The sequence below is a fragment of the Garra rufa genome, chromosome 22 (assembly GCF_049309525.1).
Source record: "Garra rufa chromosome 22, GarRuf1.0, whole genome shotgun sequence".
Taxonomy (NCBI): Eukaryota; Metazoa; Chordata; class Actinopteri; order Cypriniformes; family Cyprinidae; genus Garra; species Garra rufa.
In genome coordinates this window covers 21,615,871-21,643,739 of record NC_133382.1, presented here as the reverse complement: position 1 = coordinate 21,643,739, position 27,869 = coordinate 21,615,871, and the positions used below count along the sequence as shown (strand labels likewise).

General features: G+C 35.1%; 2 protein-coding genes across 7 annotated transcripts in view; one reads left to right on the top strand and one right to left on the bottom strand.

Annotated features, from left to right (window-relative positions):
* ablim2 (actin binding LIM protein family, member 2) overlaps window positions 1–27,869 on the bottom strand; it is a 98,296-nt gene that overhangs the window by 69,359 nt on the left and 1,068 nt on the right. For 2 of the 6 annotated variants that reach the window (XR_012341424.1, XR_012341427.1), the window contains exons 1-2: window positions 14,424–14,671; window positions 3,529–3,684 (exon numbers count right to left, since the gene is read on the bottom strand). Coding sequence is in view for 1 of the 6 variants with exons in the window: in XM_073828071.1 (XP_073684172.1) it covers window positions 3,529–3,684; window positions 14,424–14,439 (172 nt within the window). In the remaining 5 variants the exon portion in view is untranslated. Of the gene's footprint in view, window positions 1–3,528; window positions 3,685–14,423; window positions 14,677–27,869 lie in introns of those variants that run through there. The other 4 variants (XR_012341426.1, XR_012341428.1, XM_073828071.1 and 1 more) reach the window with 4 other exon arrangements.
* The window catches only part of zcchc4 (zinc finger, CCHC domain containing 4), a 34,711-nt gene continuing 24,856 nt past the window's right edge, over window positions 18,015–27,869 (top strand). The window contains exon 1 of the mRNA XM_073828075.1: window positions 18,015–18,327. The gene's annotated coding sequence lies outside the window, so the exon portion shown is untranslated. The remainder of the gene's footprint in view (window positions 18,328–27,869) is intronic.

The window sequence follows — 27,869 nt, the reverse complement described above, 5'->3', positions numbered from 1 at the left end:
TTGCAATTGCGTTTTTACGTCACATTCACTTTTGTTCATACTATGGGGTAGGTTTAGGCTATAAAACCAACATCGTCACATAAAACATACCATATGTATGTTCATCTGATCCGGGAAAAAAAAGAAAACTCTTTTAGCACCACTCAGTGGACATTTCACATCGAATATATTATGAAACTTACATGGCGGTATGTATTTCTTGTAAAAGTTCCCAGAGGTACGTTTTCATCATGAAATCAGGTTGAATGTTTTCCTCAAAAGCCTTAATTTCTTTTCGACTGAAGAAAGAAAGACATGAACACCTTGGATCACATGGGGGTGAGTAAATTATCTGGAAATTTTCATTCAGAAGTAAACTAATCCTTTAAGCATATTGGATGAATACAAAATAAAAATCACAGTCTCACTACTGTCAATGCTAATGGGGTGAAAGGAAGGAAGAAGTTGAGGAGTCTTCTTTAAATTTAGAAATAGTTTTATGCAAATTCTTTAATTAAGTCTGTAACCACTAATACTGAAACTAAAATATATTACAAAAAATATGCCCATTTTCAACAGTAATGGTTACAATTAAAAATGGAAAATGTAACTTTATACACTACCGTTTAAAAGTTTACTTTTAAAGTCTACTAATTTGATAAAGAATACAGCAAAACATGAATTCTGTAAAACCTTATTTAAAATAATGGTTTTCTATTTGAATATAGTGTAAAATGTAATTTAATTTATAATTGTTAGAAGCAGTCACATGTTTTCAGTGTAACATAATCATTCAGAAATGAATGGTGTTTAAGAAGCATTTCTTATTAATATCAATGTTGAAAACAGTGGTGCTGATTTTGTTGAAACTATAATACTTTTAAGATTCTTTAAAAGCACAGCAATGGAAATAGACTAGAAATACTTTGTAGTTTCAAAATCTGTTTACTGTCACTTTTGATCAATTGTATTTATCCTTGTTGAATAAAAGTTTTAACTTCTCTTTTAAAACACACACACACACACACTGACCCTTTCTGACTTTATAACGGTTGTGTATTTGCATGCATATTGTAAGAAAGATGCAGTGTTGTTTTCGTCAACGATGACGATGACGAAATCATTTCGTTGACGCCACTTTTTTTCATGACGATAACGAGACGATGACGAGATATAAAAATGGCTCGTTGATGACTAAAACATGACGAGACGTGTGTGAGTTTTCGTTGACGAGACGAGAATAGACGAAAATGTTAGTGGGTGGTCCGTCAGACGTTTAAAATGCATGACATTTCCGCTTATTGTGCATGCCAATTAAAACTTAAAAAGTATCTGACGCTATGGCAAGCCGTTTTAGCATTAAATACTCTTTGCTATACTAGTATGGCAAGCCGTTTTAGCATTCCATCCTTGTTTGTCTTTTATGTTCTAAAACATTCCTTCATTATTGTAATTATTGGTGAAAATAGTCGATCCGGAAGCTCACATTGTGTTGAACTATAGATCTGCTATTTTCAGAACTTATAAGTGACACTACCCAACAGCAAAATACTTACTGACCTACATTAATTTGTTAAAAGACTACTTTTTTCCCTTTTTTTGACTAAAACTAGACTAAAACCTTTTTGACTTTTCGTCGACTAAAACTAGACTAAAACCTTTTTGACTTTTCGTCGACTAAAATTGGACTAAAACTATCACATATAGAAGTGACTAAAATTTGACTAAAACTAAGAAGCATTTTAGTCCAAAAGACTAAGACTAAGACTAAATCTAAGATGGTTGTCAAAAACAACACTGGAAAGATGTTGACTTCACTCTTAACCCTAGTTCACTGTATGCGATAATACACATATCAAAACATCATGACACATTGACTATTCAGAGAATACTAACTTTTTCTAAATAAACACCCATTCACAAAACAAGAGTGAATTGCATATGACTGTCTATTCTGTTTTAAAAACCAAGCCTCTGCATTAAATCCATAATTATTCCCGCACAGCTTAAAACGTGACAGTTATTTAAAACAATAAGAGTTAAGGATGGGAGGTTATCAAAAACTAAGAGCAGCAACTGTAATTTGACTAATGGCATGTAGTAACCACACTGACTGATGCTCTGGGATAAGTATAAACGTGCTAAACTCTATTAAGAAGATCACATTGTCTCAACCCTGAGGTCACCTAGCAACGCCTGTCTGTATTCACAACATCATCAAGCAGAAAACAGCCGGTGCTGGGAGAAATGCTCTCGCTTATGCATAAGCACACGCGCAAACACACATATACTGACAGACAAAACAGGAAACCACCCTCGTGCTTGGCTTAAAGGGATAGTTCATACAAAAATGAAAATTCTGTCATTACTTACTCACCCTCATGTCATTCCAAACCTGTAAGACCTTCGTTAATCTTCAGAACACAAATTAAAACATTTTTGATGAAATCTGAGAGCTTTCTGACCCTTTGTAAACATGTGACAGGTGTCAAAAATGTAGTATAACATTGTTAATATAGTTCATGTGACATTAGTGGTTCAACCTTAATTTTAAGCTATGAGAATACTTTTATGCACAAAGAAAACAAAAATAACTTTATTCACTGATGTCACATGGACTATTTTAATAATGTCCTTACTACCTTTCAGTCCCTTGAACGTGTCAGCTGTGTTGCTGTCTATGCAGGGTCAGAAAGCTCTCAGATTTCATCAAAAATATCTTAACTTGTGTTCCAAAGATGAACGAAGGTCTTACGGGTTTGGCACAACACAAGGAAGAGTAATTATTGACAGAATTCTCATTTTAACTATCTCTTAAATTTGAGTTATTCTTGTTGAAATTTGACTGTCACCTTAATAAACTTCCTCTCTACTCTATGGTTCAGGCAGAACGCCCGTTCCTGGAGAATGATTGAGTTTGTTAATGTAATAACAGTGCCATGCTGCACAACAAAATATCTTTATATATGTGACCCTGGACCACAAAACCAGTCATAAGGTTAAATTTTACAAAACTGAGATGTATACATCATATGAAAGCTCAATAAATAAGCTTGATATATGATACATGGTTTGTTAGGATAGGACAATATTTGGCCGCGATACAACTATTTGAAAATCTGGAATCTGAGGGTGCAAAAAAATCAAAATACTGAGAAAATCACCTTTAAAGTTGTCCAAATTAAGTTCTTAACAATGCATATTACTAATCAAAAATTACATTTGGATAGGTTTACAGTAGGAATTTTACAAAAAATCTTCATGGAACATGATCTTTACTTAATTTCCTAATGATTTTTGGCATAAAAGAAAAATCAATCATTTTGACCCATACTATGTATTTTTGGCTATTGCTACAAATATACCCCAGCGACTTAAGACTGGTTTTGTGGTCCAGGGTCACATATAATATTTGTTTTCCTGGTCTAGAAGATGTACATTCAAAGTGCCTTTCGAGATTCCTTCAGTGTAAAAGCTATTATATAACTGTCTGAAAACTGCCACACAGTAATAGTACAAAGATGGAGTGGGTCTTGACTGTCGTGTTACCTTTGCAGACAAAGCACTTGATGTGGAAGTGTTTGTTCTGCACCCGGAGCACCTCGCCTTTGCAGGGTTTGCCACAGTTTTGACACGGGATGGGGCCGCTCTGCCGCTGTCCCTTTTTCTGCTCCAGGGGACTGTGAACAGCCTGCTGGTGAAACGCTGTGGAGACAGAGTGTCAAAATAAGCTTGGTTTAAAAGTTTAAAAGCATCAACTCAGAAGAACAGAAATGTTTATGTCTATGGTGGACATTTAAAAGCTAGCAGAAATATTAAGAGTAGAAATTTAAAGATCCCCCCATGTCATCCAACTACTGCTGAAATGAAATATTAAAAAATATTAAAAATATTAAAAAACTACTTAAAGTGACAAAAGCACATAAAAGTTACTAAAACCTAAACTAATTTATAAAATAAATGGTAACTTTATTATTATAATAAACTTTAACTTTATTATTATTAAATTAATGAAAACTAAAACAGTGCTATAATAGTATATTCTTTTTTTATTAAACATTTTTTTTTTTTTTAACAATAATGTAGCATGTAAATGTGTTTCTATAAAATGTAAATCCTGAAGTTGTCTACATCATGACATTTTGACATGACATTGACATTTGGGAATATAATTTAAGTTTACAGAAAAAAAAAAGTTATTTTCTCCCACAAATCTTTAAAGCCAGTGCATTGGTAAGTAAAACTAATATAAAACATTAATCAATAAATAAATGTATATATATATATAGGTGGAAAGCTTTTAAACATAGCTGAAATAAACAAGTTAAAGTGCTAAAATGACTAAAAATAAAAATGAAATAAAATTTAAAACTAAATAGAAATATGAAAAAAATAAAAGTCGAAAAGTGCATAAAAGTTACTAAACTGATTAACTAATATCAATATTAAAACTAATACTATAAAAATAAATTATAATTTAAATGTAGTTAATACTTCAATAGTACTATAATTATATATACACTTTAAAATATTTTACGATTTATTCTCTACTATTATTTAACAATAATGCAGCATGCAAATGTGTTACTTTAAAAAGTAAATCCTCTTGTTATTGTTGAATTTTTTAAGTTTTTAAGTTTACAGTTTATTTAAAAAAAAACTGTTTTCCCCCCACAAATCTTTAAACTCTGGGTAAAGCCAGTGTATTTGTAAATAAAACTAATAAAATCAAATAAAATAAAACATATATTAGGTGGAAAGCTTTGAAAAAATAATATCTAAATGAAAAATGTTGCCTTGGTAAATAACTGTAATAAGTTAAAGTGCTAAAATTACTAAAAGTTAAATTAAATTTGAATTAAAGCTAACTAGAAATTAAAAACCATAACATTTGCATAAAAGTTACTAAAACCTAAACTAACATTAAACTAAGACTATAAAAACACATGCCAACTATTTTAAAAAAATAATAATAATACTACAACAGAACTATAATAGCATTTTCTTTGAAATATTTTTTTTTTTTTTTTTTAAATCCTGAAGTTGTCTTGTCCTCCCTCTTGCAGATCATGTGCGGGGATCCATCCTACAATATTACATGACCTTTTACCCTCTCACGCCATTGTTCGCGGATTATCACAAGAATAGTGAAGATGAGTTTGCGGTGAACATGGATGACGTCAGCGCTCTTCTCTCCTTTGTAAATTTTTAAGCTGTCGTTTGCGCCTGTCTGGCACCCAATATTCACACCTACTCCATTACAAAGGCGTGTAAACTCAAACAAACACCATATAATACAGTCTAAGAAACAGCTAGAAAAAGACCTTCAACCTCTTGTTTTAAAAGGGTGTGTAGCAAAACTGGTTCTGTAGTGGGATTTTCACTACAGGTGTTCACTTTGTAAAGTCTAAATGGCTAAAAAGAAATGTGTTTTTGCTTGTTCTCAGAGGCGAGAACCTGTATTTGTCCCTCATTCCTTGAAAAGTTTCTAAGAGCTGCTGGTTCTTGCACAGACTTACGGAGCTTGACTGAGCTTTGGGAGGAAACTACAGCAATCAATGAATGTGTGTGTGTGTGTGTGTGTGTGTGTGTGTGTGTGTGTTTGACGGCATTTGTCACGTCACAGGGAAAAATAACCCATCTGCCAAGTCATAATAGAGGTCAGACAGTATGAGATACTTCTTTAAAGTCAATGTGAAGTTCTATTTACAACACATTTTTCTTTATAATGTGACATATTTTAGAGAAATTCACGTAGAATAAGATTTTCAACCACTGGAAATTTGTTGGATCATGGAAAGTGGAAGCTACATACCGGAACAGAGCCGGAACACATGTGAGTGTGCTAAAACAATGCCTAAAAACCATTTGGCTGTTGGTTAGCATTATCCAATATCCTGCATGGGTAACGTCAGCAAAATCAAAAAGTTCAAATGAGGACCAAGTCATAACAATTTCACAAGTGAGATATTCCTCAAAACTCTAAATTGTATAAAGTCCACTGAACCTGAAAGGTGAGTTTAAGAATTAATATTTCTCATTCAGACTTGCGGATGTGAGAAATTAGATCCCTTTTACCTGAACTAATAATCCACCAATTTTGCACAACATCTCATTTATACTTGACACAAACACGCTCTGTGAACCTTCACTTGCATGAACTTGTTTTTATAGATCCTAAGAGAGACTCTTGTGCTGCTGAACCCCAGATTTAGCATGCTGGGAATGTTTAAAGACCCCTTTAAAGCACAACTATTTCCTGCTTTCACAGATCAGGCAGAGTTGTTAGGGTTGCAAAAAACTGGAAACTTTCCAGGATTTTTTTTAAATCTTCAAGGGATTTTTGGAAAGTTTTCAAAAATTTTCCACCTCTTTGCAACCCTAATGATAATGAAAATGAAAAACTATGGACTATAGATGTAGTATATGGTAATGCTTTATACCTAAATAATCTTTTGAGGTCATAGTCAAATGACAGAAGCAGGTAGTATTTTCATAAACGGCTCTACAGTATGCTTCCAATAAAGAAAAGCAAGCTTTAAATCCCATAAACTCTCATAAAGAGGTCAATGCATTAAACGAATGCCAGGTACAATTCATCTAATACCAAAAACGAAGAGCCCCCGCTATGTCATCCAAGATGTTCATGTCTTTCTTTCTTCAGATAAAAGAAATTAAAGTTTTTGAGAAAAACATTCCAGGATTCTCCATATAGTGGACTTTACTGGTAGGCAATGGTTTGAAGGTCCAAACTGCAGTTTCAATGCAGCTTCAAAGGGCTCTACACGATCCCAGCTGAGGAATAAGGGTCTTATTTAGGAAAACGATTGGCCATGTTTTTAAAAAATAAAAATGTATATACTTTTTAACCGTAAATGCTCATCTTCCACTAGCTCTGCGATGCATGTCAGCATCTTCACACATTACGTAATCACGTTGGAAAGCAAACATGCAATGAAAATCAAATGTCCTTTACAAAAAAAGGGAAAACAATGATGACGAACGATTTTGAAGTAGGAGAAAGTGAGATGGAGCCCTACCCTACCTTTATGAACTGAAGAATTAACCATGTGTGACCTTTCCAACGTTATTACATTGTGCGTAAATTCACAGACGTGCATCACAGAGCTAGTGAGCATTTGTGGTTAAAAAGTATTTAAATTACCAATTGTTTCACTAGATAAGACCCTTATTCCTCAGCTGGGATTGTGTAGAGCCCTTTTGGACCCAATTTGGATCTTCAACCCATTGGCTATACCATTGAAGTTCAATATATGGAGAAAAATCCTGGAATTTTTTCCTCAAAAACCTCGAAATTTCTTTTCGACTGAAGAAAGAAAGACACAAACCTATTAGATGACAGGGGAGTGACTAAATTATGAGGAAATTTTAAATTAGGAGTGAACTAATCCTGTAAGTACAAGTACTGTTCAAATACTGAAAATGGGTAATATTCAACAACCTGGAAATAAAGCCTCATTGAGATCCCCATATCTCTGGGACTGAACGATGTAGGGCCTTGAAAATTAAGATTCCAAAAGAATTAAGAGTATTAAAGAATAAAGAGTATTTCTGGCACTCAGACAGGTATGTTCAATTAGTTGCAGTTGTTTTGACAGACGGAAACGAGATACATCTCTAGTTTCAGCATTATTTATTCTTCAGACATTCCTCTTTAAAAGAAAAGAAGTCTTCTATTTTTGCAAACAGTCCCATATTTGGTTTTTGACCACTGAAAATGTGCGTAACCTAACGATTTACCCCTGGAATGATATTGAAATTTCAATATCTTTGGAACTGAACCATGTAAGGCCTTAAAAATGAAGATGCCAAAAGAAAAGTTTTTTAAGAACCAATATCTAAAAGGACATTAGAATATCTTTAATATTTTTCGAGTTACAGACATGCAAGCTTTGGAGTAAAAACTTGAAAAGTGCCGTTTCGCCATTTTTGAACGGTCACCATTGGCTCAAAAATGTAACAAAGATAGCTAAAGTTAACAGATTTTACTAATTGAACTACTGTGTAAAAATAACATTATGATGCTGGCATCTTCCTAAAGTCATTTTTACCCACTTTAATTTAGCTCTGAATCTCAAGTGAAAATTGCCATTTTGACCCCCTCTACAGAATAGTGGATTAAACAGTAAATATTCATCCATGACAATTAATATTTTGGCTTTCGTCACTATACCATATTGTCAATCTTTCCACAGAATAGCAAAATTAAACATTTGGTCAACCTCTGGTTGAGTTGACATGGAATGTCTTATCTGAATTTCATTTTATGTACAAAATAAACATTGAGACCGTTTGTGAAATACCTTCTGTGCAGAAGAAAGAAAGGGTGATCTATTACTACAACTTTCAATGTCTTTCAAGTGTAAAAAGCCCATATACTACAAGGTGTATAAAGAGGCTTATGGTGCCAGCCAGCACAAAACGTCCATAAACTAGCAAACCACATCATAACAAGAGAGAGAAAATAATGATTGACTCTTACAGGCCTAACCACATCTCCTCTGATAAGAACTCGATAAGTCAGGGCGGATCATCATCAAGTTCTCATAAAGTACAGTACAAAAGCAATCCACAGTTTCCCCAAATCCCTGCTTTCTTTCAACCTAAGCCAAAGATCTGCAGTTAAAGTAATAAAGGTATGAAGCCATGCTGCAGTAGTAAGATCCCTATCACTGCTGCACCCGCTCTGTTTATACACTCATCTGCATGCTTCAGATGTCCACATATATCATCAAAATCTCTGTAAGCATGACCAACTAAAGGTCAGCATAAGGGAGGAGTGTTCAACATGTCACTAAACACACACACACACACACACACCTTACTCGTTCATACAGACAGAGTCATCCATCTTTAAAGCAGGTCTCCATAAATAGAGCATCAAGTCAACCCGTGGGGATTCCATCATGCCCTGCTACATTCTCCTTAAGGTCCATGCGCATGGCTGACATGTCTGTGTATTTGAAAAGCTCAGATTTCCACCGCAGGATGCCTCTAACACTCAACAAGCCAAAAATCACTTGTCATTTGCCTTATTTTCCAAATGCAATTGTGGGTTTTGAGGTAGAATTGAATAATGGAAAGCCTTTGAATGCTAGAACATGCATCGTATTGCTCTTGCGCTGCAGCATAATTCAATATGGCTGCATACCTCAATAGTTTTGAGTTATATAAGAGCCCCATTCCTCAAATATCCCACTGTGAATGTCAAAGCTGTTTGATGTTCCCTATAAGCAACAACGGGAGGTTTACATTTTCTTCTCCTGGATTTACTATCTCTTCATTCACTTCCACTGAAGTCTACAGGTTCATAAAACATATTATGTCACGTCCCGACCACAACGTGACCTAACGGTCACTTTCACATTTTAATGATTCTTCTGTATTAAATGTCACTTAAAGGTTATCAGCTGTGGAACGTGAAAAGGTGAGAAGTATCCAGAGAGCAACACATAAATATGGAAAGAAAAAAAAGAAAAAAATCAAGAGAAAATATATGGTTTAGTTAATGAATGCAACAAAACATGCACACTGCCATTCAGACGTTTTGGATCAGTAAGATTTTAAATGTTTTTTAAATCTCTTTTGCTCATCAAGGCTGCATTTATTTGATCAATTTCTCTGCGTTTGATTCAATTATCTGTTTTAAAATCGAATTTATTCCTGTGATGCAAAGCTAAATGTTCATCTGCCATTACTCAGTGTAACAGTGACAAGGAGAAATCATTCTAATATGTTGATTTATTATCAATGTTGGAAACAGTTGTGCTGCTTAATATTTTTTTGCAACCTCTGATTCTTTTTTCAGGATTCTTTGACGAATAAAAAGTTAAAAAGAACAGTATTTATTCAAAATATAAATATAACTATATAAGTCTTTGATTTAACATTTTTATTAATTTAACACATTCTTGGTGAATAAAAGTATTAAATTCTTTCAGAAAAGAAAGAATTAAAATTTACTTTTAAATGATAGTTTATATTGTTACAAAAGATTTTTGTGTAAATTTGTTTATTAAAGAATCCTGAAAAAAAGTATCCCAGATTCCAAAATAATATTAAGCAGCACAACTGTTTTCAACATCGCTAATAAATCAGCATATTAGAATAATTTCTGAAGAATCATGTATCATTGAAGAGTGGAGTAATGTCAGCTTTGCATCACAGGAATAAATTACATCTTAACATATATTCACATAGAAAACAGTTATATTACAATTAATTAATATTTCACAATATTACTGTATTTTTATCTTATGCAGTTTTGATGAGCATAACTTCTTTAAAAAAAACATTAAAATCTTACTCATCCCAAACTTTTCAACTGTAGAGTACATATTTCATTCACATCCAGCCATAAATAATCATAATAATTCAAGGATTCAATAACACAAACAAGAGAGATTTCAATAGTATTAAAAATTAATTCGATAAATTAAGGACGATGGATCAATACAGATTAGGGGGTCAATCTGATTATTATTTTTATTTTATGGCAGATACCTAATACAAAAAGAGCATGCATAATTTAATATATAGCATCATAGCTGACACAACACTGATTTATTATGCATGCCTAATAAATATGTGACCCTGGACCACAAAACCACTCATAAGTAATTTTTTTTAAATTGAGATTTATACAATGCCCTCCAAAAGTATGGAAACACCCCTGGCAAAGTGTGGTTTTGGACGATATCAGAAACCATGTGAATCATCTCTGGGCAATCCTTCAGGAGGCTTGGAGTAATATATCAAGTCAATATAATTTGAATAAACTGACAGCTCGGATGCCCAGATTATGCAGAGCTCTAATAGCTGCTAATGGTGGATATTTTGATTAAGCGAAAATTTAAGTTTCTATGTAGAAACTGTTTATGAAATAAAATATTTTTGTAGTTTGTGTTGTCCCTCATCAGTGCAAAATTATCACAAATTAAAAATGATTCATGCCAATATTGTCCAAAACCCTCTTTTCCAGGGAGTTTCCAAACTTTTGGAGGGCAGTGCACATCATGTGAAAGCCAAATAAATAAGCTTTCCATTGATGTTTGTTAGGATAGGACAATATTTGGCCGAGATACAGCTATTTAAAAATCTGGAATCTGAGAGTGCAAAAAAAAAATATATATATATATTGAGAAAATCATCTTTAAAGTTGTCCAAATGAAGTTCTGAGCAATGCATATTTCTAATAAAAAAATTGGTTTTATTATATATATGGTAGGAAATTTACAAAATATCTTAATGGAACATTATCTTTACTTAATATCTTAATCATTTTTGCCATTTAAGAAAAATTGATAATTTTGACCCATACAATGTATTGCTAAAAATATACCCGTGCTACTTAAGACTGGTTTTGTGGTCCAGGGTCACATATATTGACTATTTTAATTTGAGAATGCATACTTTGAAAATCCACAAACAAATGTACAGCTACAGACTCCCTTTCTTTTATTTCTAGAGACAAATGTCCAACAATTTCCAGACAACTAAGAGAAAACAAGTAGCTCACTGCACACCGGTGAGGAAAAAAACCTTCAAAATTAAACTATTTTGCTGGTAAACTCACAGCAAATACTTCAAGAGATGCTTACATCTATAAAAAACTTAAAGCACTAATTTGTCCACAAGGCTTGCAGCTGTGTGTGAGGATGATCCTCGGACATGGCAGGATGATTAAAGGATTTTACCGCAAATTACACGCTCATGAGCATAGAGTGCCTATTTTGAGGCAACCAGAGTTAACTCCATTTCAGCAGCTTTCTGCCTGGGAGGACGACAACAGCAACCACGGTAATGGATTTGAAGCACTTAATCTAAGTCTCACTCATTGTGGTGGTGAAAAAGCAAGATAAACATGCAAGTCTCAATGCCACAGATTATATCTTGGCACTTATGTTCATTGATCCACCAATTTCACACTCTAAAGGACACAGGAAACAAAAAACAAAACAAAGATTTTGCAAAGACAACTACTTTTCATATTTCATTTCTCAATCCTGTATTAGAATAGAGGCAGAGCACAGAAAGCGAGTTCGTTTACTGTCACCAAGATCAGCACTAAGGTATTTCTGCAGCTGCTGAGACTCTAGTTATATCATGACTCAGATGTGTTGCCCTTGCTAATGTGTGACAGTAAGGCCCTCCTAGGAGTTAAGAGTATTGCTTTGTGATCTCAAAGTGACTGATTACTGATTAACCCCCTGATTATGATTATCTAGTATTCTGCCTTCAGAATGAGATTTCAAACAGCTGATAAGAGAGATTTCAAAACAGCTGATAAAAATATCACACTATTAGTTTACAACTGTTTTCGTTCATAAACACTGTTTGAGATTACTTTTCAGTGCACAAAGCAATACTATAGATAAAGGTGGCAACGGACTGATTTGTTTATTACACAAACAGCTTTTCGATCCAGTCAATCAACTGTGGAGTCGTGTGGATTACTGTGATTTTTTTTTTTAGCGGTTTGAACTCTCCGTCTGACGGCACCCATTCACTGTAGAGGATGATCCACTGGTGAGCATGTTATGTAATGCTATCTACATCAACCACTCCTCATTTTAAAGAATTAGTTAACTTTCAGATTAAAAATGTCCTGATAATTTACTCACCCCCATGTCATCCAAGATGTTTACGTCTTTCTTTATGCGTTTCCTAAGAAATGAAGTTTTTATGAAAAACATTCCAGATTTTACTTCATATAGCCAACGTGTTGAAGGTCCAAACTGCAGTTTCAATGCAGCTTCAATGGGCTCTACACTCTTAAAAATAAAGGTGCTTTAAAAGGTTCTTCACAGCAATGCCTTAGAACAACTATTTTTGGTTTGACAAAGAACCATACAGTCAAAGGTTCTTTAAAAGAACATCTCTTTCTTATCTTTTTATAATCTTTCGCCACAAAGAACCTTTTGTGAAACAGAAAGGTTCTTCAGATGTTAAAGGTTCTTCATGGAACCATTTAAACAAAAAAGGTTCTTCTATGGCATCGTGAGGCAACTTTATTTTTTACATCGATCCCAACAGAGGAATAAGGGTCTTAGCGAAACAAATGGTCATTTTCTAAAATAAAAATTATTATATACTTTTTAACCACAAATGCTTGTCTTAGACTAGCTCTTCGATGCGTGTCCGCGACTTTACGCATTACATAATCACGTTGGAAAAGTCACGCGCAGTTAGTTCTTTGTCTGTGTACTCTGGTTCAAAAAGGTAGGGTACACTCTTAAAAATAAAGGTGCTTTAAAAGGTTCTTCACAGCGATGCCATAGAGGCACCATTTTTGGTTCAAAAAGAACCATTCAGTCAAAGGTTCTATAAAGAACCATCTCTTCATCACCTTTTTATAATCTGAAGAACCTTCTTTCGCCACAAAGAACCGTTTGTGAAACAGAAAGGTTCTTCAGATGTTAAAGGTCTTTCATGGAACCATTTAGACAAAAAAGGTTCTTCTATGGCATCGTGAAGCACCTTTATTTTTAAGAGTGTACCAACAGTGTTTGGCTGTTTCACTAGATAAGACCCTTATTCCTTAGCTAGGATCGTGTAGAGCCCTTTGAAGCTGCACTAAAAATGCAATTTGGACCTTCAACCGGTTGGCTCCCATTCAAGTCATTCATATAGAGAAATATCTTGAAATGTTTTCCTTAAAAACCTTAATTTCCTTTTGACTGAAAGACATGGAGAATGACATGGAGGTGAGTACAAAAATTTTTATTCTCAATTTTGGCCTTCTAACAACCTTAATGCACAACGGACACATTTGAAAGCAATTATCTGCCTGCTTTCTTATTCAGATATTTAGTGTCTAAACATGAAACAATAAAACCTTTTTTAGCCTCACAGTACTAGACATGCAAACCTCTAATAATAATCAATTTCTATGTTAGCTTGTCAGTATCTGTTCCCCCTCCCCTCCATGTTTTCACTGTCTACCTCTATCACACACACACACACACACACAAGCAAAAACATCTCTAGACTGCTGTCCAAAGAGGGCAGATTGCATCTGAGCTCCTGGAGCGCAACAGCGTGTTCTTCTGCCAAAACCATGCATGATCTCTAGGTGGGTTGTTGTTATTGGTTTTATTTTAATAGACAACAATCATAATAATGTTTTGCAGAGGCTCAATCTAACAAAAACGCTACTACATTTTACTGTATGCGCTGTATACATAGGTGCTATTTAAATGCATCATGAAGTCTTATAATAAAATGTAGGCTATCCTAAATTGTCTTAATCTTAAAGCTCAAAATTAAACAATAAACAGGTTGAATATCATAATACTGCAATATACTACGCTTCAATATTACTAATAATGAAATCAACATGTAGATGACAGAGGTCCCCATTGACAAAGCGGCAGAACCGCCACCTGAAATAAACCAGACAGAGCGTCAAAGCACAACATTACCTTTTTCCTCAGGCATCGTCTCCCCTAATCACGTCTATTCTGTAAATAAGAGAAAGGGACCGCTGTATGAAAAAAATATATCCGACAGTGTTTCAGTGCAGGATCACGGCGGTCTGGTACATGTTAATGCTCAGCTCCTCTTGCTAGCGACGGAGAAATGCGCTTCACGCAGCTTGTGTCACAGCGATACTACAGGAATGAACGCAGGTCATATGATTCCCGCCTCGGCGCCTGACAGCGCGCACACTCGAGCTATTGCAGCAATCCATTATAAATAGAAGCTTCTCGATCAAAAACATGACACCCCTTCCCAAATATCTGAGGGCGTTTACCGTATTTTCTCTGTGTGGGGTACGCAGCTGGACTATCATTCAGCCCAGTTAGGAAAACAATATATGAATCAACCTGTTATCAACAAGAGAATCACACATTCTGCATTTAAATGTTTCTCTAGTAATGTGTAAACTTATATCAGGTATACAGGGCACTGAAAGGTAAGACATTCAAGACATTTATGTTTAATGTTAATGTTTAATATTAATCTATAATGTAGCATATATTACATAATTTGACAATTTCTTTTTTTTTTTTTTTTTTTACCTTTGCCAAATGCTGGAAGTCTCACATATTCATAATATAATAATTCAATTAAACGTTATATACATATATATATAATTAGTATATTTAATTTATTAAATTACATTTATATTTAATTTAAGGTTTATTTTTGATGCAATTAATTGATTTGACAGCACTAATAGACACAGACAGACAGATAGATAGATCTGTTTTTCAATCACTTAGTTTACTAATTATGAAGAAAAATATGAAAATTAAAAGAATAAATATTAGACAGTTTATTTAAAAGTGCAAATTGATTAATGGGGATTAATCGTGTCCAAAATAAAAGTTTGTCTTTGCTTATGTGTGTGTGTACTGTAAATATTTATATATATATATATAAATAAATATATATACAAATATATATTTAAGAAATACGTACATGTAATATGTAATATATATAAAACATACATATAACAGCAATCAAACACTTCCTATAATTGCTGACCAGCTTTTTGCATGTCTCCACTGTTTGTTTTTTGTTTTTTTTGGAATAGTCTCCTTGCCATCACCCTGATCTTTAGCTCCCTCCACAGATTCTCAAATGGATTTAAGTCAGGACTCTGGCTGGGCCACTGCAAAACATTAATGTTTTTGTCTGCTAACCATTTCTTCACCACTTTTGCTGTGTGTTTTGGGTCATTGTCGTGCTGAAATGTCCACTGGTGCCCAAGGCCAAGTTTCTCTGCAGACTGCCTGATGTTGTTGTTGAGAATTTTGATGTATTGCTCCTTTTTCATGGTGCCGTTTACTGTGATTAGGTTCCCTGGTCCACCGGCTGAAAACCCCCCCCAAAACATTAGGTTCCCACCACCATGTTTGACAGTGGGGATGGTGTTCTTAGGGTTGAAGGCTTCTCCTTTTTTACGCTAAATGAAGGCTACATCATTGTGGCCAAACAATTCAATTTTTGTTTCATCTGACTATAAAACAGAACACCAGAAGTCTTCTTCTTTGTCCAGATGAGCATTTGCAAAGGCCAAGCGGCTTTTGTGTGCCTTATCTGGAGAAGTGGTGTCCTCCTTGGTCTGCGTCCATGGAACCCAGCGGTGTGCAGTGTCCGTTGGACTGTCTGCCTTGAGATGTTGCCACCAGCAGAGCCCAGATTCATCAGGATGGCCTTGGTGGTGATCCTTGGATTCTTTTTTACCTCTCTCACTATCCTCCTGGCCAGCACAGGTGTCACTTTTGGCTTCCGACCACGTCCTCTGAGATTTTTCGCAGTGTGGAACATCTTGTATTTTTAATAATACTTTGCACTGTAGCCACTGGAACTTTAAAACATTTAGATATGGTCTTATAGCCCTTTTCTGACTTGTGAGCAGCCACAATGCGCAGCCACACGTTCTCAGTGAGCTCCTTTGTCTTGGCCATGACTGTCTATAAACCAACAGCAGAGAGAAGCTATTTTTCACCTGTTGAGTTGATTAAAACAGCTGTTCCCAATGAATCAGGGTAATTAGGATGCTTTAGAACAGCTTGGACTATTTAGAATGGTATAGAACTTTGGATTTCACCACAGACTGTGACAGTTTGCAAAGGTATGAATAATTTTGGAAATGCCACTTTTTGTTCAAATGTAAATAAAATGAAATATTTTTTCCACAATGATGCCTCTTGTACATCGTCTTATTATCTTTTGGGAGAAGCCTGTGTCATTTCCGGTCAAAAAAACTTGCTGGTTGAATAAAAGTAACTTTAAGTCAGAATTTGCCAGGGGTATGAATAATTTCAGGCTTGACTAATATATATATACACTGTGTATATATATATATATATATATATATATATATATATATATATTATATTATATTATATTATATTAAATTGGACGCAATTAATTGATTTGACAGCACTAATACAGACAGATAGATACTTAAAAAGGGATGGACACAAGGACATAGCTAACAAAATAATGATTAAAACATTTTTTACTATGTAGGACGTCCCAAAATAAACATGAAACTGGCAAACACAACCAAAATGACCAACTGCATCCATGTACGCAGCTTTTGCTATCCCATAATGCCACATTCTGCACTATCTGATAAGTCAGAGAACTTTATTTTGTGACTTTTATTACTACATACCTTTGCACACAAGATCAAGTCTTATATTGACTTGTTTGTGTTTTCCTTGTCATTCTTTCCTTCGAAAAGGACTGGGTATTGATGGATTGGATGCCTGTAACAACAGTTACAAGCAGAGATTTTATCATCAGCGCTCCATTAGCAAGACCACACTTGAATGCAGTCGCTCTAATAAAAGTTCTGAAATGAGTCATGGCAGGCATTTATGAACCGCAGAACTTTTCACACAGCCTGTCCATTTAATTAATGCATTTATGAGGTCAGTGGGGCTCAAATCTTTTCCAGTTCTAAAGACCCCTCACTCTCACTCCAGCTTCAGCTCTGTACATGGTTCACTCTTTGATGTCTAATCGCAGCTCATGAGTCAATGTCAGACTGCTATCTCACTCTCTCACATGTCCTCTATAAGTCCTGAATAATGATCAGGCTTGTGAACGGGCAGCTAGCACCTGTCAGGGGGCTTTGGCAATAACGGCAAGAGCCATTTCAATTTCCAGCACTTTCTCACATTAGTACAAACTTAACTAATACTGACTGCAAAATGTTTTTCTCATCTCCATAGAGATGTACTTTAACGAAGTTAAAAATCCATATTAAATGGAAAACTAAACAATTAATTCTGGCAAATTTTTTCACAGTACTAAATTTGCTGCCGTTAGCATTTGGCTTCAGCTTCTGTCAGCACCATTAAAAGTGATTGTTTAGACACTGCTGAAAATCTGTGCTGGCAATCCATGGAAAGAAAATAATGAAAGGGGCATTGTTCTAAAGTGAGAGATGGCATAACAGAAAAAAGGAGCGATAGAGCAAGCGAGCGAGCCAAGCTCGGCCTTCAGAGAAAACACATTACATAATTCCCCTTGTATGATTAGCAAAGATAGAGAACATGTGCTTGACTAATCTGTGCTCATTTTTCTGGCTGTTGAGATGATTTCTTTTAAAAGTTTGACACCCTGTGGGCGTTTTCTTCACTGTAGGTTGTCACTTCTTACGCAATTTTGCTTGCAAATATTATAGGATATTTTCAGGCTATTTATCATCTGGACTTCAGGATCAATAGAGACGGTCGGATCGTCAGAGGCAGATGAGTTGGCAAACAACAAAACCCCTCACGTTGTTTAGGATACCAAACCAAATCTACAAAATGCAGTGTTGAGGAATACACACAACTGACCTTTTCTGGATATATTCAGGTAAACAGAATCATTTTAAAAGTATCTTTAGTAATAAAATGAAACAAACATAAATATGTTATGTGCAATTAAGTGAGAAATATGGGGGGGGGGGGTGAATACTTTTGAACAGAATGGAGATGTGTACATTGTTATTTTGCCTATAAACCATATTATTTACCATATCCCTTCAGAGGATACAGAAGATAGTTACATGTTTTCCAAAAGACAACGTAAGTTAAATTTACCCTGATCTTTAAACTGAAAAAGCTCTTAATGCATGGTTTCCCTTCTGGAGCATCATTGAGTGTTTTAACCATCTCTAATAGTTGCATATGAGTCCCTCAGTTGTCCTCAGTGTAAAAGATGGATCTCAACTTTGTAGGAAAGGTTTTAAATACACAAAACTGCTGGAAAAGCAAAGAATTTGTGAGACCTGTAGGATTTTTCTGAAGAACAACAGGCAGTTTAACTGTTCAGGACAAACAAGGGACTCATGAACAACTATCACTAACAAAAAAAAAAACAGCTGTGGATCATTCAAGTAACAACACACTTGTTTTCCTAAAGAAACATTGTGTAACAGCAATACCAGCAGGTAAAGTTACAGCGGGAGTACAGGTTTCTCTCACCTCCCCTGAGCCCATCAAGTTTTAACAGATCCCGTAATAAAGCGTAATAAAAATGCAGCAATACATGCCTGTATCAACATAATTAAAAACGTGCCATGGTCACGTATTGAATGTGTGTTTTAGCACCACTTTCTGGACATTTTACTTTGAAACTGCAGTGAAACAAGCAGTACTTTGCAGAAATATATGTAGAGGCACGTATTTTCATTCCCTGAACCTCATTATGTAAAAAAACAAAACAAACAAATACACTAACACAGACACATACCGTACACAAACACTGCCTGCGTCAAAAAAGCTTAAATTCACTCTCTACACTTTGAGCTACATTTAAAAGTCCTTCAACACTTTTACTTCAACTTCATCGTATATCCTCTTTGCCTGAGCTAATGGAGAGAGTAATAGGGACCACAGAAGGAGAGAGATAACAGAGAGAGAGAGAGTGAGAAACAGGGATGGGGATGTACTCGACTCGCTCCAACTCAGACACCCTTAAGATTCAAGTTATGAATAATTTACAGAGGTGCTTTACTCTCTCCACGTAACCTGAGACTCCTCTGAAGCACAGCCGCGGTGCTCAGGTGTCAAATCTCTGCAGCACATGCAGCTGAGGGTGAGAACTACAGTACGTTAGATTGTGGAAATCCATGGAAAGCCATGAGGACAACTGTAACTAAACCCATTCAAAGATTTTTCAAAGTTGTAAATAAACTAAAGATTATTGGAATACCTTTACAAGAAAATACGGTTTCAGTCTTTCTACTTCAGAAACTCACGTTTAATTCAATCTTACTTTTTTGGCAAAATATATTAGCAATTTCAAAAAAAATTGTTTCAAAGTAAATTCTACACCATTTTATTATTATTTTCAAGGTATATTAATTTAACCGAAAAGACACTTTCAAAAGGTATATTCAAAACACTGCTATACTGACTAGGGATGTGGTTTACTAAAAGCAGTGTTGGACAACTATGGTCAGACGTTCACCATGGCTATATTATAATATAACATGGTTTGCATAACGGATGTGTGATGTTACTATGGTTCCAGTAGTAAATTTCTCCCAAAATACAGTGTACTATTTTAGCAAAAGCAGCAAGTTGTACAGAAAAAAACTCATCCCTGTCTGATTCAGAAACACAGGTTTAACCAATAGAGTGAGAATGGCACAGGACTATCTGTCTGAAACCTGACTGAAAACAATCCTTATTTTATCAAAAATTGATGAAGTTCTTTTAAAAAGCATTGTATTGCTAAAATATTACTGTAGTTTGAGTTCTAGTTTCATAAAGATAGTTGAATTTTCACTGCAGTTGCCTTTAATTTTTAACTAAAACATACCAAAAAAAAAGTAAATAAAAAAAGAAAAGCCAATAGTTCTATTCTATGTGTTGATTTATAGCTCCTAAGCTGAGAACACTGACCACCAGTAAATTCAGACCTGACCTATCAGTTTAGCACAGGCACACTACATTCTGGATTTGTCCCCATAACCTCAGCACTCTTCTGGTTACCATGGCAGGGTGAGAGGGGTGATGGGTAGAGAATCATCACACTCTGCTGTAACATTCCATTCCAAGCCAAAGATACACCAACAACAAACACAAACACACAGGGTTGGAAATTAACAAGGGCTTTGGACAAAAATTCCCCTAAAATTTAAGACAAGTTGGCAAAAAAAATCCCAGCACAATTTATCAAAATATATTAACAAAGTGAAATGCAAAAGCATCACATCACACTTAGATCTGCTCATAATGAATAAAAGTTGAACCACTTAGATCTGTCTCTTACTGAGATATGTAGCAGAAAACCTATGAAAGATTTGTGTTGTTTAAAGGTGCCATAGAATGGAAAACTGTATTTACCTTGGCATAGTTGAATAACAGTTTTGTACATGGACATGACATACCGTGAGTCTTAAACACCATTTCCTACTTCTTATATAAATCTGGTGTTTGCAAAAGACTGAAAAATGGGCTAATCCTAACATAACAGCGACTATGACGTTATAGTCTCGGGATCATTAATAGTTACGCCCCTAACATTTGCATAGCTGAAGCATCAGAAGTTCTGCGGGTAGGCTATTGTGAAAAAACAAAGCGAGGACAATAGCGAAAATGGCGGATCACGGGAATAAATGTTATGTTCCAGGTTGTGCAGGAGATATTAAGTGCAAGGGTGGGTTGGTATCTGTAGATACAGAAAAAAAAAAAAAAACGCGTTCTAATAAAAAAACTACCACTAAAGGGACCCTGTTAGCTTCTTGCTAGCGGTAGTCTGTTACATTGTACATAAGATTTCACTTACCACATAAACAGAGTAAGGAGAGATGACTGCGAGGACGATGGCGAATGATTTACAGATCCTGAGCATCACTAACAAGCATCTAAACTATAAAATATGTGGTAAGTACTGCTGCTGTAGTATAACGTTACACAGAGCTCAGCAATCGCAAATCAAAAGTGAAAGTAAAATGATTGTGGATTCAAAACGGCAGTTTTAATGACCCGCATATTAATAGCGGATCGGGCTCCGTGATTAAATATATATTTTCCTCCATGTGTGAGCTACTGAATGAGCCACTCTGTGAAACAGCCAATCAGAGCAGAGCTCATCATTATTATTCAAGAACCTTCCAAATAAGGTAATAACAGACCATTTCATTCTAGGGACAAATCCTAGGGTTGTAAATGGACCTGTAAAACCATTTCTGGAGAATTTTTGGCCTTTCCTATTTCATGTACCTTCTATGTAGATATCAGAGAACAATTTAAAATATTGTGTCAATGCATTCTATGGCACCTTTAAAAAAAATCTACATTGGATCATAAATATTTTGGCCTATGGCGGGCACCATTATTGTGATAACAGCAAATGGTTTCACTCTGTGAGCAACTGGCGCTACCTGTTGCCATTTTTACCGCTTTTGCTTGTAATTTTCAGTCGAAGGCCAACAAGAGAAGCAATGCAAGTCTTCAGTGCTTTTCCTAGCGATAAGAAGAGAAATATGGGAAGATGCTTGTGAACTAATAAAACTTTCTAAACACACGTGTCTTTTATCTCTCCACTTTAGTCCTGATGCCATTGAGGCTTTTAGTAGACCACAGATATTGAAGGAGCTCACAAACGGCAGAGACAAGAAACGCTAGATGCCATCATGGCAGGATGTAAACATGTCGACGCTTGTCATGACGCCACAGCCACTGAAGGAGTTTCTCAGTGCAGATTTCACTCGATATCCTGTACGTTGGAGGAAAAAATAAACGGTACGCATTTGGCTTAAGCCAGCTTATATTCAAGCAAGCTCTGTCAGTAGCTGTGGTTATCATATTAGTATTTTATTTTCCAAAATGTGTTGTGGTAAAAAGAGCAACATGTAGTGCCAGTAGCTCAACGAACGCAACCATTTGACATCATCGAAATAATGGCACCCCCTTAGTCAAAAAAGGATTTTTTTAAAATAACGTAAATCTTTCATTGATTTTCTACTACATATTTCAGTAAGAGACGTCATTTGTTATATTAGGCCACACAAGTCTTAAATACCTGGGAAGTCCCTGAAAATCAATTGCAGGCGTTCATTTCGGAGCCTGACACACAACAAATTGGAACATCATTTTTAATCTGGTAATAAAAACCACAGAGCCAGTTCAAAAACCCTACACAGTACAAAGCACTTCAACACAATGTTTTGTTGCTGAACCAAAGGAGCTGGCAATAATGAAACCTGATGTTTCTGGCTGGATTTTGGGATAACAGGCATACTTGATCAGACAAAAATGACAGTCTGAAGATATATTTAGACGTACTCAAAGTTAGCAAATTGAGGAAAGCATATACATGCATCAAATTGCTTGTGGGTTGACATTGTTTTAATATCTCATGAACAAGCTGGCAACAAAATTTGATCAAACCAGATGAGCCTCCATCTGGGGTGACATGCAAACTGTTCATGAACACTCATACTTTATTCAGCAGAGCGACATTCCAATAAAATAATGAAAATATTCAAAGGAAAATGCCACATACGAGTTTTATTACTGTTGGGCAGAGGCTATGGTACAAATATAAAAACACGTGACAAAGCAAACAGTTATTTGGAGCGTTTGAAGCAAGTGATCAAGGCAGAATATGCACACAGACACCAATACACAAACACACTGTCACAAGTATGGCAGCAGGTCATCTCTGGATGGCTTGCCTTTAGGGTATGATGGGTAAACAGAAGCCTATTTTGCATGAAAGTGCAAATAACTGGTCATATTAACAAATGACTTTCGCCTTTGAGTAAAAACCCAGCTCAAAGCAAACATCAATATCAAATCATTAGCATTATGCTTAATGCTATGACTATAGAAAGGGTTTGTCTAAAAGATAGGTTAACATACCATCTTCCTAATAAAAGACTCAATATTAACCTATCACTCGGAGCAGAAAAAGAGATACACAACAAATGACAAACAGACCTAAGTCAGGTTAGTTGTCAATGTTTTTTAGATAAAAACAAGGCTGTGAAACAATAGTCTTTACAACAGCATGTACTTTTTTAAAACCATCTCATATTTTTGTTTACTGAATGTCTTTCATAAAATTCCATCAGCTGAACAATCAATAATTTGTTAAGCAACAGTACAAACCACTAACACAATTTTAATTCTGTCAAGAGTTAAATACACCGATACTGTTCTTGAAATGTCCCTCCAAACACACCTGCTGATGAAGAAATGGCATTCTCCCAGCATGCATCCAACCAAGGCTCAATTAACAAAACCTGCAGGGTTCATGCACAAGGCAAGGATGTATATTTCAAACACTTTCTCATACATACATCCAATTGTGTCTCCTTTCTAATTTCTGCAGGTCAGAACGGCACCTTAAATAGTTGAAAACAGCTTCCATGTTATGTGAAAAATGAGCCTTCTTATTTTGTCCCTACCGTAGCTAGTGTTTGATGAACAACCTGGAGGCCATTCCTCTCACAGTCGGTACCAATAAAACCAGGACAAGGAAAATGTCACAGGCCAACTCTAGATTTCAGGGCTAATTGCTAGTGCCTGTTTCTCAGGGACTCATTGTAGCATGAGTGATATCACCAGCTATTTCTCTATTTGCTTCCAACAGCTGTCAAAATTTTACATCCAGCTCAGCTTCCGAAAAGAGCCAAAATCTTTTTAATTGTAATCAAATACCTTCTAAAAGGCAATAGAAGTCTTAACTTGCATAGCATTTTACAGCAGTTATCATCTGGTGGGTCGCAACGCACCATACAATCATTCCAAACCCATTAGGCATCTTCGGAACACAATTAATCCATTTAACATTAAATCTGAGAGCTTTCTGATCCTGCATTGATAGCAATACATCTCCCATGTTCAAGGCTCAGAAAGTTAGTAGGGACATCGATAAAATAGTCCATGTGACAGTGGTTTGACCGTAATGTTATAAAGCTATGAGAAACACAAAATGAACAAGGCAGAGTTCTTGTGAATGCACGTTGAAGACTGACCCTGAGAAGAAATTGTTGAATGAAGTCATTATTTGTGTTTTCTTTGCGCATAAAAAGTATTCTCAGCTTCCTAACATTAAAGTATATGTATAGTATTATATATCTTTCTGGGCCTTGCACGCACACTGCTGTCTACACAGGGTTAAAAAGCTCTTGGATTTCATAAATTGCTTAAAAGATGAATGAAGATGAATGAAGGTCTTACGGGTTTGGAAAGACATGAGGGTGAGTAATAAATGACAATTTAAATTTTTGGGTGAACTATCCCTTTAATGTAAATGCACAGCATAAAAAGTAGCAATATATCAAATATAACCAATCACAAAATGTTCTTGTGCTTAATTTGAACCTTTTACTTTTGTACTGAAATAATAAAATACACAACACTGTGTTGATGCCTGAAATAAAAGTAATTTGTGTCCTGAACTAAACCCAGTTGAGAACTGCCCTAATGTACTAGCTTCACTCCAAAGTCACTCCCATGATGATTTAGTGCTCTGGTATTACATCAGTCAGACTCACACGATCTGAAAGTAAGGTTATGCAGAATGTAAATGAACCAAATTATGCATTATTTGGGATCATATACTGTTCCAAAAGAACATTTTTAAAGACAAATAACAGAACCGCTTTAAAGTAAATTTTAATATGAAGACCAATACAGGAACGTGCATTCTCAATGGCCACATCTGTAAATTAAGCAACCACTTTCTGAACCTGACAGAATATCTACAGCACCGTGTAGAAAACCAAAACCACTGGCAACAACGGTCTACTTCAAATTACAATGCTTTTGGGAAACGCAACCCAGAATAGATGTTACACAACATCACTACCACATAAAAAAAAGGAACTTGCAACTGTAGACAATATTGATTAAGGTTAGAGATATTGACCACCTTGACAGCAAAATCAACAAATACCTGAGATCTCGCAGACTATCCTCCTAACACCTACAATGTTAACTTAAGCCACCATGTAGTGAATGACAGTGTGTTAAACAGATGAACAAATACAGGTATAGTTATTAAACATCCTACTTTCTATAGGACTTCCAATGTGCCTACACTATCATGGAAAAAAAAGTGCAAAAATAAAAAACACCACCTTTAGGGATTCAAGGGTTCAAAAAAGCACCATAAGAGAGTATGTGTGACCTTGGACCACAAAGCCAGTCATAAGAGTCAACTTTTGAAATTGAGATTTATACATTGTCTAATTAAATGTGACCCTGGACCACAAAACCAGTCTTAAGTCACTGGGGTATATTTGTAGCAATAGCCAAAAATACATTGTATGGGTCAAAATTATTGATTTTGTCAAAAATCATTAGGAAATTAAGTAAATATCATGTTACATTAAGATTTTTTGTAAAATTCCTACTGTAAACCTATCAAAATGTAATTTTTGATTAGTAATATGCATTAAGAACTTAATTGACAACTTTAAAGGTGATTTTTGCTCAGTATTTTGATTTTTTTGCACCCTTAGATTCCAGATTTTCAAATAGACGTATCTTGAATACATCTAAAAAAAACTATACATCAATAGAAAGCTTATTTATTGAGCTTTCATATGATGTATATCTCTCAGTTTTGTCAAATTTAACCTTATGACTGGGTTTGTGGTCCTGGGTCACAAATAGGCTTTCTATTGATGTATGGTTTGTTGGGATAGGACAATATTTGGCTGAAATACAACTATTTGAAAACCTGGAATCGGAGGGTGCAAAATAAAAACATTGAGAAAATTGCCTTCAAAATTGTCCAAACTAAGGTCTTAGCAATTCATATTACTAATCAAAAAATTAAATTGATATATTTATGGTGGTAAATTTACAACATATCTTCAAGGAACATGATCTTCACTTAATATCCGAATTATTTTTGGCATAAAATTGACCCATACAATGTATTTTTGGCTATTGCTACAAACCCGTGCTACTTTAAGGAACACTCCACTTTTTTTGGAAATAGGCTAATTCTGCAACTTCCCCCCGAGTTAATAAGTTGAGGTTTTGAAACCCATTCAGCCGTTCTCCTGTTCTGGCGATATCACTTTTAGCATAGATCATTGAATCCTATTAGACCAATAGCATCGCGTTCAAAAATGACCAACGCGTTTCGGTATTTGTCCCATTTAAAAATGTAAAGAAAACAGAAAATGGTCACGTTGTGCTGCGCGATATTACTGCGCATGCTTTGGCAGCAAACTTCCTTGACTATTACGCCGGAATGGGAGTGTAGTTCCTAATCTTATCAGCCTAGAAAATCGCATCTTTACATTTTCCGCCGGTCTTAGTACACGATATAACTGCAGAAGAGTCAAGTTTTAAATGGGACAAATACCGAAACTCATTATTTTTGTACGTGATGCTATTGTCTAATAGGATTCAATGATCTATGCTAAGCTATGCTAAAAGTGATATCGCCAGAACAGGAGAACGGCTGAATGGATTTCAAAACGGTAAAACTCAACTTATTAACTCGGGGGGAGTTGGAGAATGAGCCTCTTTCCAAAAAAAGTGGAGTGTTCCTTTAAGACTGGTTTTGAGGACCAGGATCACATTTACTGTAGATCATTTTCCTGACATTTCCTAGCAATAAAACAGAAGGCAGCAAAAATCCCTCTAAAGAATTAATACTTCTCTCTCTCCAAGACTGGTTTTGTGGTCCAGGGTCACATATTACACTGAAAAAATAGCTTGTAGGATTTACTTGATAAAATGTGTTGGTGACAATTCTTATGAAGATTTGAAGTACATTTTACTGCTACTGCTCTGTACAATTTACCTGTTACTGTCGAGTACAATCTACTTAGCTAAGTTTAGTAAATTTAACTGAGAAAAGTAACTTTGGCTTGGCCAGTAAAAGTCTGAGTCATTTTTACTTTATCAAAGCAATTACATTGATTTTACTTAATATAGCACTGAATTATGCATTCAAAGAGTATGTTATTTAGAAATTTAGAAAAGTAAACACAATAGATATCATGCAGACACCATATCTATGCAAGTAGTAATGTGACACTCATTCGAACACAGAAACTTCATTACTTGGTACACAATGACAGTCACATTCTGTAGATCGTTTTTGAATATGAATGTGTCATTTTGCAAATAAACTCCAGATGTAAAAAAATAAAAAAGCAAGTTACTGAACCTAACAAAAGCAATAAGTTTCAGCTGGAAAACAGCATAATAATAATTAAAAAATAATTAATAATAAATTAAAAAAATAAATGGATAAGGTTAACACTTTAATTTATACAAGCTTGAATTTATTTTTACCCAAACTAACTTTTTCCATGTAGAAATTACATTTGTTTTTCTGTAGTATTTCTCACCACCGAATCTTTTTTTTTTTTTTTTTTTTTTAATCAGTGTACTAATCTAATGTACCATGCACATTTTAGGAGTAAA